Genomic DNA, 14,817 nt, shown 5'->3' on the forward strand with positions numbered 1-14,817 from the left:
GTTTGAAATGTGGATGGTTGTACATTTCTGGGGGTGGAAAGCCATCTGCCAATCCCTCTATCACTTCTCGAGTGCTGATAAGTCCTGCTGAAGTTGGACTGTATCGCTGGTTGAACAAATCGTTCTGTAGACGAGGCAGCCATCCGCAAAAAGCTTTACGTTGGACTGGACAACTTCAGGGAGATCGTTGATAAGTAATGGTGCCACGCCAGAGGCTTCTTGCTTCCTACTCTTTATAAATGAACTTCTTAAGGTTCTGTGAGGCACTATAAATATAGGAGTTATGATGTCATCGATGTATTCTTGGTAGGCACGACGGATGGTTCGCTGGCATTCTGACTTAACAGACAAGTATCTACGTTGGTCTCGCTTGTTCTTTGTTGCCTTGGCTTTCTGGAATGCACGGTGTTTTCTGCGCGTCAGTCGCCTGCTGGATGTGTCAATCAAAGGGTTTGTTGTTCTGGATCTGGTACTCTTGTGGGGGACATGCTTGTTGATGATGTCTAGTACAGTGTCTCTGCAGAGCTCCCAGTGGGTGTTGACTGATGTAAAAGGCCTGGCGATGAAATCTTGTACAAAGTTGGACACTTCTTGGCGCAACAATGTCATGCCTGCCTTGTCCCATGAGTATATTTCCTTACGGACTGGTTTGCTTCTAAATGGTTGTATTAATGAGTCTATTAGCACTGCCTCGTGGTCGCCTACTCCTGGGATTACTTTGCAACGTTGTACAAGAGAAGGGTTGTTTGTGAAGAACAGGTCTAGTATCTTGTCTCCCCGTGTGGGTGTGTTCACAAGCTGTTGTACTCCACAGTCACCAGGTGTGATGGTGTACTCTGCTGACATTTTGCTTGGGTAGAGATGAGAGTTGATTGACAGGGTGGGCCAGTCTATATCTGGGAGGTTGAAGTCGCCAGTCAACCAAAAGTCAGATTTTGGATTATCTGATCGGACCTTACTCATCTCTGCTACAGCCATGCGTGCGTTGTCTTCGCAGGTGGTGTTTGGCGGTCGGTAGTATGCTCCAATGATAATGGACTTCTGTCTGGTTAGCTGGAGTCTAACACATAGAAGCTCTTGGTCTTTGCTGGTGAATAATATTGGCGTGCACACCAAGTCGTTCTTGATTGCTATGAGTAACCCACCATAAGAGTCCACTCTATCCCGTCGGAATATGTTGTATGTTAAGGGTAACAGCGCTAGCTCAGCTTAGAAGATGTTGTTGTTCAGCCAAGTCTCTGTAGCAACTATGATGTCTGGTTCTGAGTTCTCGACAAGTACCTCGGTCTCCAGGACTTTGTTCTTGATGCTCTGGAAATTAAGGGATATCAATCTCAAAGTCGTCCGCTTTTGTGCCTTTGGAGGCGCTGGATCCTTGATTGGAGACGATGTGGCGCACGGGCTTCCTATAGAGGCGCACGGGCTGCATGGGGCCTCTGGGTTGGTAGTTGAGAGGCTACTGTATGAATTGTCTTCTACTGAGATGGAGTTGTAGATCTTGCTGCTGTTAGGGGTGTTACAGGCGCTGCAGATCCACACTGTAGATGTATTTGCAAGATGAAAATACTCAGGAGTGGTCATGAACATGCATGAAGTGTGATACCATATGTCGCACTTGTTGCAAGCAACACCACGCTTACCGGTTTTAACTGCCTTGGTGCATATACCGCAAAGATATTTTACTGGACCAGGGTTGAATTCCACCTGTCCACCGATGAGGAGTAATAATTTAATAAGGCTCTTTCGTTTTATGTATAGGTGAATATTACATTGAGAGGTAAGAGGGAAGGCTCTTGAGAGCCACACGTATATACTGTTGTGAGGTTTTATATATTATATATTTTCTGTCTTCCTCATAGGAAAATGAATCGTTAAATGAAATATGGCAGGTATGACAAATATGAAAAAAGAGATCAGCAAAGATTTTTGAAGGTTCATAGTTACGAGATGTAAATACTGCTCATGCAGTTCGAATTTCCTTTTTATTTATTTGTTTTATGCGATATAAAATGGTTTGGGGCAGTTTATGCTGTATAAACCGCGTACACAACGAACACGTTTGCAGGAGGTAGGACTTTAGGCTCAGCATCTGAAGCTACCTCTGCGATTCATTTATATTTAGTTCAATCAACTATGCCAGCTATTATCTATAAAACATGTGAACTGTTCCAAAAACCTAAACCTCATCCAGCATCCAAAACATATGGCTCAGATTCAGCATTCAAACCCGTCAGTTGCATCAGTATCATAAAACACATTATCCACGCAAGATTTATGAAGTTAGGACCAATAATATTATAACTAAGATATAATCATCAAAGGGCACCTGCTCCAAAATCTCTAACCAGCTCGAAAAACCTTAACCTCATTCAGCACCCGAAACCTATGGCTAAGGTCTGTCAGGTGCATCAGTATCATACGACGCACTATCTATGCAAGTTTGGTGAAGTTAGGATCAGCAGTAACTTAGAAATTGCTTTCAAAGGGCACCTGCACCAAAAACTTTAACCTGTTCCAGAAACCCTAATCTCCTCCAGCATCTGAAATTCATGGCCCAGATTCAGCATCCAAGTCTTTCAAGTTGATTACATGTAGTAGGTCCAGATACATCATGCATGCAAGTTTGGTGAAGATAGGACAAGTACTAACTTAGATACAGGACCTGCAACAAAAACTTAAACCAGGGGTATAGCATAAGCCCCCCCCCCCCCTGACTTCGTGTCGGTGAGCTAAAATGCAAAACAAGAGGCATATAGAGCACATCGTTCACCTGAGCAACAATATTTATCGCACAATCGGAGCATAATGGAGTCATATACAAAATATCTGGACTATTCATTATAAAAAAAAAAACCTGTGATAAAAAAATCAATTTTTGTTCCCCTTAGATATTCTTATGTTTATCATTGAACAAACTTGAATCTACCCTCCTGCATGAGGATGCTTCTACATAATGTTCAACTTTTTTGGTAAATTTTTGGTAATTCCTAAGTAAAATGTTGACACCCAATTGTGGCCCTACCCTACCACTGGAGATCATGATTTCTACCGTACTTTGAGGATGCTTCCACACAAATTTCACTTTTTGAGAAAATAATATTTTAAAAATTTCTATATGTAAATTTTCCTTTGTAAAAATTTGACCCCCTTCCACTGTGACCCCATCCTACCCATGGGGATCATGACTTGAACAATCTTGAACCTACACTGCCTGAAGATGCTACACACATGTTTCAGCTTTTCTAACCAATTGGTTTATGAGAAGAAGATTTTAAAAATTTCTTAAAATGTACTTCCATCTCGAATAAAACATAATATTAACACCCCATTTTTCAATGATATTTATTATTTTGTGCATTGACGTCCGATACAAGTAGTCGCTCATTAAAAAAAAGTCCTTCAATTTCACAATACCATAACACACACTTTCATCAATCCAAACCAAATCATTCGCAAAATTTCACGAAGTTTTGCTACCTGACAAGCACCTTGTCATTAACACTAGAAATTGTGCATCATATATGCATCTTTGCAACATCTAACATGTTCAAAATCTTTAGATTGAATATTTAATTCTTAAATACAAAATCGACTTTCTCGTGCCGTTCGGAATCGTCAGAATGAATACTACTCGAACATACTCTACCCGTAATCACCTTCGAACCCCGCCTACCTCATGAATATTCATCAGTTCCACAAAAGAAAATATTTTCAATCTAAATCTCTACGTTCTAACGAAAGAAAATATATTTACTCTCTCTCTCTATATATATTCCTATGTAAAATTCCCCCCCCCCCATCTTAGCCCACCCTACCCCCGGGGATAAAGATTTGAACAAACTTGAATCTACTCTACATGAGAATGCTTCCACGCAAGTTTCAGTCATATTTTACCCTGTTTTAGAGTGATTTCTAAAAATATCACAAACAATTGAAATGTAACGTTTATTTACACAAGAATACCAATAAATTAAGAATCTATAAATAGTTACGTGATTAGACTTTCACAAGGTTAATTGTGACGTCATAAACAGTGCATTTTCCCGTAATTTGCACAAAAGTGAGCAGAAGACACTAGTTCCTTGGTGGTTTTTCGAATAGTAAAATATGTCCGCAGCTTTCGCCCACGATGAAACTCATATTATAACTTAATCATGTGATATTACATAAAATATATTAGTTTAGTTTTGGGCGACGGCTGCGGACACATTTTTCTCTTCAAAAAACTATGTCGAGAAAATCTGCCATTTTTAATCTTTTTTTTACCAAATTTTAGCAATATGCCAACATGTTGAAGTCGTAATTATTTTTTTGAAACAAGATAAAAGTGCATAACTTGGTACTTTATATAAACACATGTTCAAGGTGGTATATGTGTATTTTTATGAGATTTGAACAACTTTTGAATTTTAGGGCAAGTATTGAAAGAAACTGTACCTTCTTCTTTAATCAAAAATGGGTAGGGATTTGAAAACAGATAGAGGAAATTCGGACTGGAATATTATAAAGTCAATGAAAACTGAACGCTTTGAATCTATTTGGTGCCATTGTCATTCATAAACTGTATTTTATTTTAAAGAGAGTTGAGCTATTTGTATTTTCACAATTAAGAAAATCACAATTGTAGTGTTAAATTTTTATGGATTTTTCTTAAATAAAAAAATTCAATGGCCATTAACTCAAATAATATGTTTTGATCTACTTTTTTCAAAGTGAAGAATAAACCTACAATAAAAGGTCTAGAACACACAATAGATATATATGATCATAATCATCAGTGGATTTTTTTTTCATTCTGAGTAAACGTAATCATTAAAGTCTTTTTTTTTTTTTGGTAGAACATAAAAACTATAATTAATTTTAAATCCTTGATAAGCCCACTGAAATATTTGATTATAAAAGCCGTTGAATACAAATTATATTCTATCTCAAATATCATGAGAGATCATACATATTTACTAGTACTCTATAGTATATAGTTTTGGCTATCTTCAATCTAACGTGGAATAACGTTTTCTATGATTGTCTGATTTTTAAACTGATTTTCTAATTGTTAGTTAAAGAAATTCTAGTAACATAAATAGAATGCACATTTATAAAAGAACGCACACGCATAAAGTATAAATTGAAGGTAGAGATTGATAAGTTGCATAAAAAACTACCGATTGAAAGAAGATGAGTGAATAAGGCGTGTAAAATGCCCATATGAGGAATGATTAGATACATTGTACTGCAAAATTAAAACATCATTAAATCTAATACTTTTTAAAAACAATAATTAAAAACAATGTATATTTAACGAATCATCGGTTTGTAACCCTTAAATATTTTAAATACTTGCAATAAGTTGATTTAAACTGCCGTATGCGTATCAAACCTCTAAGTAGTGTCATTTTTATGACTTCAACGCCTTTTCATTCATAGAGTGGGTCTGAGGTCCATATTTTTGTCATAGTCTAAATGCGGTTTAATGAAATTTAAACCGATTTTAATCAACAAAAATGTGGAGAGATGACCCACTATACTTTAAAAATGTCATTTTGTAGCCCAACAATTGAACGTTATAAAAAAATGATACAAGTCCGTAAATTTGTGGCCAACGTCTCATATAGCATTTAAACAACCCATTGTGTTGTGAATGATATGGCTCAGTGGTTAGAGCACCAGACATTAGGTAACTTTATAGAACTTGGGTTTTTAGGTTGTGGGTTCGATACCACACAAATTAAAGATTCTTTTTCTTATCTTTTTTTTTAATATTTCAAACTGAATATAATAGTTAGAAATTACCCTTTTGTAAACTTGTATTATATCATATCAAATATATTTAATTGAAAAAATGTTGAATTTGAAATTGTATTTTACGACTAAACCAAATGGGCAGTTGCGCCATCTTATCCCCCCACCTTCTTTTATATACGTATGAGTTGAAACATTGTTTTAAATTATGCTAGAGTATTAGGCAAAGTCATCAGGCTACTTTTAGAGAATTTGGTAAATAAATTTCAATATGAAAAGCAGGAGTTCTTAAATTGCAATGTTTTAGCATTTTGCAATGACTCGCGCACCACATATCCACATATAACGTTTTCTAAAACAAAAATGTGGTGTGCAATTGCGTAAATATTTTAACTATAAATCCGCAATTGTTACAGCATGACAAATCCATAAATATCATTCCTAAATTACAGTAATATTGGAAAAAGTGCATTAAAAGTGAACTCTGAATATTGAAATATCACCCTGCATAATCATTTTTGTACAAGTATATCATGATTTTCACTATCGGTACATCAGCTAGTTTAATTTTTAAATGTTTTTTCGGTTGAAAAATCTACTTTCTATGATTTTTTTTTTTGAGGGGGGGGGTGTAACTCTCCTCTTCCATATTGTTTTTCGAAACCGTCTATTATTTGGGACAGTGATAAAATTACATGTAGGGTAAAATTTGACATAAAGAACAAAAGAAATCAATTAAGAAAAAAAATCTAACACAGTGAATATTAGCATTGTATCTTGTTAATTTGTAAAGTGTTACTTCCCATGCTTCTGCGGAACATCATCATTTATCGAAAGAACGGAAAAAAAACCCTGTAAAATCGAAATTTTTTTCAGCAGAGCTCTTTTATAATATGATAAATACTAACTAGAAGCTAAGAGTATTTCAAAGAAAAGCACACAGTTTCTTGTTCATCTTGTTCATTCGATTAAGTCAATCTTGACTGCCGTAGTTTCGTTGGTCGCCGAGTCCACCGCCTCGACCTCTAGTTCCGTACCGTCTAACAGAAAGCTGACTGAAAAATACCGAGACTCATTGCAGACGGCCGCCATCTTTGGAATTTTAATTACTAAAATTCCCAAATAAAACACTCCTTCCTCGGTTGTGAACATTGGATTTGTTTTAGTTGATGCGTATATTTCTAAATCTAGCTGGTCTTGATCATCTCTGCTTAAATAATAATTCTTTGGCCTACCCTTTTGTCCAATATGGATCGTTTCGTTGGCTTTGATATGTATGTTGAAAATGTCCTTTGCGAGCATTTTCCTACCGATACGTACCTTTTTTTCTGGAGGAAAGCGTTTTTCATCAAAATCGACAGTAGTGCAAATGCCGTATGTACACCGACATACTCTGGTCTGAAGGATTTGAGGATTTCTGCCACAAAGAACGGCACCCTTCAGGACTGCAAGAACCGGATCTTCGGGAACCAGTATTCTGGAACCTGGAAATGACGCCTTAAATAACGACTTTAAAAGATCACACTCGGCAAACCCACCTACAAGAACGATGCTATCCACCTTGAGTTTGTTCGAATCTATAATCGCGGACACGTGAAAGATTATTTTTTCGATAGTGCGATTCAACAATTTCGTGAAAGCATCGTTGTAAATATACATTCTGTCGCGCTGAAATTTCACTTCATGTGCTCTGCCAATTTCTTCAATGTGATCTTCCAATGACTTTCCAAGCCTCTCGCACATAATATCACGAATGGACTGAGGAACGTGAAGAATAACCCTATCGTCGTCTTTTGAGAATACCCTCTTTTTATTCTCAAAAACCGACATAAATATCAGAAAATCATCAGGGTACGATTCCTTAATGACCTTCATAATATCTGTTTCTGTCAGATCCTCTAAAAGGTCGATAAACTCGTCGTTTATGGCTAAGGAACCCAAATTTCCACCTGAAGCAGCGATGACTTCTCGGAGACCTCCGCCAGGTAGAATCTCATGAGCCGTGATATCTACTGTCCCACCTATAGGAAGGCAAGAAGATGGGCGAATAAGGCGTGTAAACTGCCTATATGAGGATAGATAAGATACTTTAAAATTAAAATATGAACAAATCCAATAATTTCTTTCCAAATTATTGAAAACAATGTATATTTACCATAACATCGATTTATAACCTTTATATATGTTAAATATTTAGAATAGGTTGATTTAAACGGCGTATGCGTGTCAAAACCTTCTAATAGTATCATTTTTAGAACTTCAATGCCTTTTCTTTTATAGAGTGGGTCTGGGCTCCATATTTTTGTCATAGTCTATATAAGGTTTAAAGGAAATCAAACCGATTTCAATCAACAAAAACGTGGGGAAATGACCCACTATACTTTATAAAAATGCCATTTTGTATCCCAACAATTGAACGTTTTAGAAAAACACTACAAGTTCCTAGATTCGTGGTTGAAGTTGCATATAGCAATCAACAATGAAGTTTGTTGTGACTGAAATTGCTCAGTGGTTAGAGCACCAGACAATAGGTAACAATATAGAGCTAGGGTTTTTAGGTTGTGGGTTTGAAACCACCAAAACTTTTAAATTCATTTTTGGGAGTTGATTTTAATCAACTCTCCTATGCAGTTACTCTGGCAAACCGAAACTGAAACAGTGTTTGGACCTAAGCACAAATCATCACCGCTTACAAAACTTAGTTCTTGAAAATAATCGATAAATTCGATGTAATGTACGCTGAAGCATTTTTTAAAAAAGGAAACTTATTTATAAATACCTAAGAAATAGTCAGATTTTAAACAGTACGAACAATTTAGAAGCTTTTTGCAGTCGTTTGTATTCCTACGCCAGAGTTCAATATAGTCTCGTTCAACCATCGGCTGTCTCCGTTCATCTCCGACAAGCAGAGAGCCAGTCTATATTTAGAGGTCGCATCATCAAGCTATCACGTGACCTGGTATCTCTTACTTGTCGGAGATTAACGGAGAAAGCCGAGCTTCTGATTGAACTAGACTAGAGTTTATTATTGGTTGGATGAAATCAATTCTATTTTTTAATATAACACAACATGATTCATAAGAGGTTTTCTCGAAATTCTTGTCGAAAAAGTCCGAGAATCCATATTATAAAAAATGTGCGTACCGTAATTCAAATAGAGATTATAAACTACTTGCCAAGCAAAATAACATATCGTTGATTTAAGGAATAAGGAATTATTCTTTGAGTATTATGAAGTGATAATTTTGGTCGGAACGTGATCAAATTCAATGAAGCCCGAAGGGCTTTATGATAGATTTGATCACCCCACGACCGAAATTGTCGGAAAAGTCCGAGAATCCATATTATAAAAATGTGCGTACCGTAATTCAAATAGAGATTATAAACTACTTGCCAAGCAAAATAACATATCGTTGATTTAAGTAATAAGGTATTATTCTTTGAGTATTATGAAGTGATAATTTTGGTCGGAACGTGATCAAATCAAATAAAGCCAGAAGGGCTTTATGATAGATTTGATCACGCCACGACAGAAATTATCACCTCATAATATTCAAAGAATGATTCCTTATATTTATATATTTACATTTTCCAGTGTCTTTGCCTGTGATAACACTACGTATCGATTTTGTACTATATAACTCCAAATTGAGGCGCCAGCGGGGTTCGTTTATTTATATTTAAATATTTAATCGTACGATGGCCTAAAATTATATAAATATAAGTAATAAGGAATCATTCTTTGAATATTATGAGGTGATAATTTCGGTCGGGGCGTGATCAAATCTATCATAAAGCTCTTCGGGCTTTATTGGATTTGATCACGCCCCGACCGAAATTATCACCTCATAATACCCAAAGAATGATTCCTTATTCCTTATATAATCTAAGCCTACGTACGATTAAATATTTAAAGATAAATAAGCAAACCCCGTTGGCGCCTCCATTTGGCGTCATTTGAAGTTATGGATTATGAACAATTTTTAAACAGTAATCTCACAAACTGAAGTACTGTAGTTCTCGAGAAGAAGATTTTTCTTTTTAATTTTCCCACTATATTTCTATGTTAAACTTTGAACCACTTTTAGGGCCACAATAATAGATCAAGGGTCACAGCTTTTATGATTTATAATCTACACAAATTGAAGCATTGTTACAGTAGTTCTCGAGAAGAAGATTTCTAAACATTTTCCATTTATACTTCTACGTTAACCCCGTCTTGGGTCCCCAGTATTATTCCAAGGATCACTATCTTAAAGGGACTTGGACATTATATAGATCAAAATTTTATTAATTTTCTTATTTTTTAAGGAATGATCTCAATGTTTCATACGATATAAAATGGTTTGGGGCAGTTTACGCTTTATAAACCGCGAAGCGGTTTATAAAAATGCTTAAACTGTTTTAAACTATTTTATATCGTATAAAACTAATAAATATTGAATTCATTGCTTATAACTTTTTTTTTTACTCTTCATTGTGGATAAAAACGGTCAAAATGACCTTTAAAATGACGTAATATTGTACAAAATTCAAACGTATCGTCAAGCATATTGATATGTTTTTGACGTTAGTCTTACTAAGACGTAGGCAAAATTATACTATATAAAATAATTTTTTAGCCAATCAGAAAGCGTGTTACAACCAGAATTAAATTATTTAGATATAAAATGGTTTACATGTACATTTTGAATGATTGACCAAAAATTTGAATGTTATTATTTAAGTTAGAAGGAGATACATTAAATATTTTTTACAATTTAGAATTTTTTTTTTCATAAGGATGATTTATACCAAGTTTGGTTAAATTTGGCCCAGTACTTTTAGAGAAGAAGTCAAAATGTGAAAAGTTTACAGACGGACGGACGGATGGACGACGGACAACAGGCAATTAGAAAAGCTCACTTGAACCTTTGGTTCAGGTGAGCTAAAAAGCAAAAAAAAAAATCATTGCTAAATAATTTTACACTGCAACGTCCTGTTCCCCTTAAAATTCTACTCCAAAACATTGTGGCACATGTAAATATAGTAATCAATGTACCCCCTATGTCAACAATAAGGCATTGTTCTCCAGGTGAGAACGTTTTGTGTTGAGAAGTTTCCTCATCTTGACGACATCCTGTTAGCTTATCAACCTGGAAAAGGGCACAGTACAGGGCAGCCACTTCCGGTTCTATAGCAATTGACAGTCTGTCCATCATAATTCCCGCCTACAAACCAATTAAAACCCTGCAACACTTTGAACGAGATAATTAATTGTCGTTTGAATTACATGTATTACTTGAATTGTCTATTTCCTTTATTAGATATTACATCATAATTATATATGTATTTAATTGTATTTACATAAAATTCACTTTCTATTTGTTTATTTCTTAATAAAATACTAAAATATACACTGCAACAGTGCAAGGTTAATTATAATTATCTGACTTATCAAAATGACCTGTCTTGCAGCTTCTCTCATGAACTGCTTGGCTTTCTCGTTCCATATTGCTGGAACCGTGAGAACCCAATGAATGTCTTCATCGATGCCCTCTCCAAAACGGATTTGTTCCACCATCCGAGTTGTGAAATCGTTCTTCATCCCTTTTATGAAGATGGCAAATATCTTCAAAGCTTTCTGAGGCTTTCCTTTCACATCATGCAAAGTGAGATCTCTTGATATCTATTAAAATTAAGACAGCCCAAATCATACATCAATTTAGTGTTGCTGAAATTGAATAAGGTTTATTTCCCAATCCTTTCGTTTTTAATATGATTGATTCGATGTTCATATTGGATAATCCATTATCTGGTTGAAGCACGTACTGAACTCTGCAATAAATCCAGAGGTGCTCGAATGAAAGTTTACGAGACTTGCTACGAGACGAATCCAAGAATTATGCAGTTTTTATGAAATTGAAATTTTAATGTCATATTTTACTAAGTGACAAGTCGTGGTTTATCATCCACCGGTATTTTGTACTAAATCGATGATATTCGAACAGATTTATCCTGTTTGTTAAATTGCTCTACACATGGTTAGAAAACATAAACATTAGGTTGCTTAATAAAACAAAACTTTGTTATACTTTTGGTATACAAACCCATACTTTTAGAAATGAAAGTGTGTATGTTTTAAATACAATCTAATTAAAATTAGATGTTAGATCCGCTCGCACCACAGGAGTTTGAATTTTTATCAATAAAGCCAAAAAACTTACTTTATTGACTGACCCATGAGCTTTGCGTAAGCAAAGCTCATGGGTCAGTCAATAAAGTAAGTTTTTTGGCTTTATTGATAAAAATTCAAACTCCTGTGGTCGCACAGTGGTAAAAACGAGATGACCAAACAATAATTTCTCCATTAATGTGTTAAAGAATCTATAAGTGTTCCAATACAAACCTTCTTTTCAAATTCTAATCATGCATCACTTCATAATTTAAAAAAAAGAGTTACACTGTGTTTTTAAAAACTAGCTTTTTTCAGGTGTTCCCTACACAAACCACGTATCGAAGAGGGTAGAATTGAAGGAATTGATAGTGTAGTTAGATTATTGTAACAAATTGAAAATGAAATACACTTTCTATTTCACTGTTCAACGTTGGACGACTTGAGAAGAAATTTTCTTTTGTGGGCGTGGTAGTGACTGTATTTCGGACAACAAACAGCCCCCGAAAATATAGAGTATCTGTAATTACTAATTATTTTGTCAAAAGAATTATTAACGTCATTTGAAGTTAATGGTTTCCTTACTGTAAACGAATAGATACACGGTAAAAATTGAAGACTTCGAAAAACTACACGTAACTTATAATTTTTCTTTGTTCTTAATGTGAACAAATTAGATGTCAAGTGGTAAAGTGCCGTTTTAAAGTTTAAGGTAAAAAGCACAAACAACTAAGCGTGATATAAAAATTGGGTATTTCTAATCACTGCGTGCGTCATACTGACGTCAAGTTTGTTCAAAACGTTACCGTACGCCGTGGTGACAGAGCATGTTGTTTTTAAAATCAGGTAACAAAAATAACTTTTCATCAAATGGAATGAAACTTCATATATCAATAAAAAAAGTGATGGCACATAGATTAATCTGTTACTTTTGCCTTTTATAACAAATATAAAATAAACAGCCAATGTGGCTGTATTTGTATTTTTTATTGACCCTCGTACAAGTATATAACATCATAATTTACATAACCGAGAACGGGTAAACTGCAATTTGTTAAATTAAGGATGTAATTATTTGGAACACGTCTATATTAACCTTTCCTTGATAAATATTTCAAACTTCGATGTATTTAAAAGTTCAAACAGACTGAAAATAAAACAATAAAAATTTTATTAAATGAATAGAAATTTTATCAAATATTTCCGTGTCATGCACATAAATGCAATTTACGGGAAGTAATTAATGAGCAGGTGTAACGACGAAAAGTGACCAATATTCTACGCGGGACCCTTTCGTCGTAACACCGGCAACATTGATTTGCAGTTTTATATGGGAATTTGCAGATGTGATTTACATCCCAATAAAATTCGAAGTGTGATTCCTTGTTCCTTGATAATATTTATGTTTCATGGTCAAGTTATTGATTTTATCATTTTGTTTAAATTTTTTGCATACCTGAAAACCTTTTTGTTTCGGTCATGTATATTGTTAATAAATGATAAGTAATTCAATATTATAAAGGTTAAATGTTGGTAAAATGTTTAATTTCAGGATGCTGAAATCGATTCCATAAATATTTTTTTTAAGTGTAATACAACGTTTTTATTAGACTTCAATGATTCCCATGTAAATATTTGAAGCATTCATCCTACAAAAACTTGTCATATGTATTATTTGGCTCCCTCGAGGAACTATAATCAATCCTGTTCTTAAAAATCGCTGATCATTTTGATTTTTTTTTTCTCAATCAAAGAACATAAATTCTTATACAATTCAATGTTTCAAACTCTTTTCCATTTTTTGTTGTGTCACTACAAAAAATATGAACGTGAAAAAGGTACTCTATGTTCTATTTATGCGAAGATGTGTTCGTTTAGCTTATATTAACAACAAAAACGGAAAGGGGGATTTAAAAACCAATTAACGACTTAATCATATAATTTATGCACCTATTTGTACAAATACCCAAAATCTAGGATGAATGGTTATATTATAACCATCAGGTACTCGCGCTGTGAAGCCGAGAGGGTCAAATCAAAAGACAAAAACAAATTTCAAAGGTGAACGTGTATATGCACTAACTTGAGTGCCTCAGACTCGTTTATTTAAAAACTATAATTATATAAATCAAACCTGGTGGTTGTAGAGTATCATCTTGAAGTTCTGGAAATAGAACCATTGCTGCCGTTCGTCCTCCTGTAGGGAGTTGGTGTAGTGGTATTCGGCGTCATACCCGATGCTGTGGAGTTCACCGCTAGGATTCAGCAGGACGGCGGATAGAGTCTTAAAGTGCTGAGACCCGTCTGTTTTGGACTTCCAAGTAAACGTGCTGATCTGAAGAGGGTTCCTCTTGTAGGAGTCGTAAGAAGAGATCGCATACCCGGAAGACGAGGACCCGATGTCCAAGGCGACCACAAACAGGTCCTGTCTGATCCTCATGTGTCTTATTTCTTCATAATGGCCACCTACTGCTAGACTAAGTCTTTCATACGTCCCATAATCTGAATTCGTTGAAAAAGACGTTGTTTCGTAATTTGACGCATTTGCATACTCGTTCGAATCTTCGGAACATTTGTTAGAGACCCTAGAAGTAAATCAGGCCAAAACTGTTTTTCTTTTTCTATGAATCTGCCTCTAGTTAATTTATCAGTTTTCGTCTGTATCCACTATGAGACACCATCTTACCTATTTTTGGTGGCTGTCAGTTGTTGTTGTTTCATAGGTTTATTACCCATCACCCTTGGAATTTAGGATGAGAAGCATCAAAATAAAATTGAGAGAAGAATACTGCGCTTTTACCTGATGCGCACCTTTCCGAAAAGAAATCAACGGTAGTTAACAGAATGAAAGATTATGGAACACGATAGCTGTTTTACGGTTGTATGTAATGTAAAGGTTATAAGTACTGCATAATATAAGGAAC

General features: G+C 35.0%; 2 protein-coding genes across 2 annotated transcripts; both read right to left on the reverse strand.

Moving 5' to 3' along the window:
• Positions 1–21: 21 nt before the first annotated feature.
• LOC128168147 (uncharacterized) lies at positions 22–1,042 on the reverse strand. Its single transcript, XM_052834259.1, has one exon. The coding sequence runs from the start codon at positions 976–978 to the stop codon at positions 61–63; it is 918 nt and encodes a 305-aa protein (XP_052690219.1). The 5' UTR covers positions 979–1,042; the 3' UTR covers positions 22–60.
• Positions 1,043–6,607: 5,565 nt separating this feature from the next.
• Positions 6,608–14,737, reverse strand: LOC128167766 (heat shock 70 kDa protein 12A-like). Its single transcript, XM_052833663.1, has 5 exons — positions 14,580–14,737; positions 14,028–14,478; positions 11,186–11,407; positions 10,781–10,949; positions 6,608–7,760 (listed from the first exon to the last, which is right to left on the reverse strand). The coding sequence occupies exons 1-5, from the start codon at positions 14,627–14,629 to the stop codon at positions 6,700–6,702; spliced, it is 1,953 nt and encodes a 650-aa protein (XP_052689623.1). The 5' UTR covers positions 14,630–14,737; the 3' UTR covers positions 6,608–6,699.
• Positions 14,738–14,817: the final 80 nt, after the last annotated feature.

The sequence above is a fragment of the Crassostrea angulata genome, chromosome 10, assembly GCF_025612915.1.
Source record: "Crassostrea angulata isolate pt1a10 chromosome 10, ASM2561291v2, whole genome shotgun sequence".
Classification (NCBI taxonomy): Eukaryota; Metazoa; Mollusca; class Bivalvia; order Ostreida; family Ostreidae; genus Magallana; species Magallana angulata.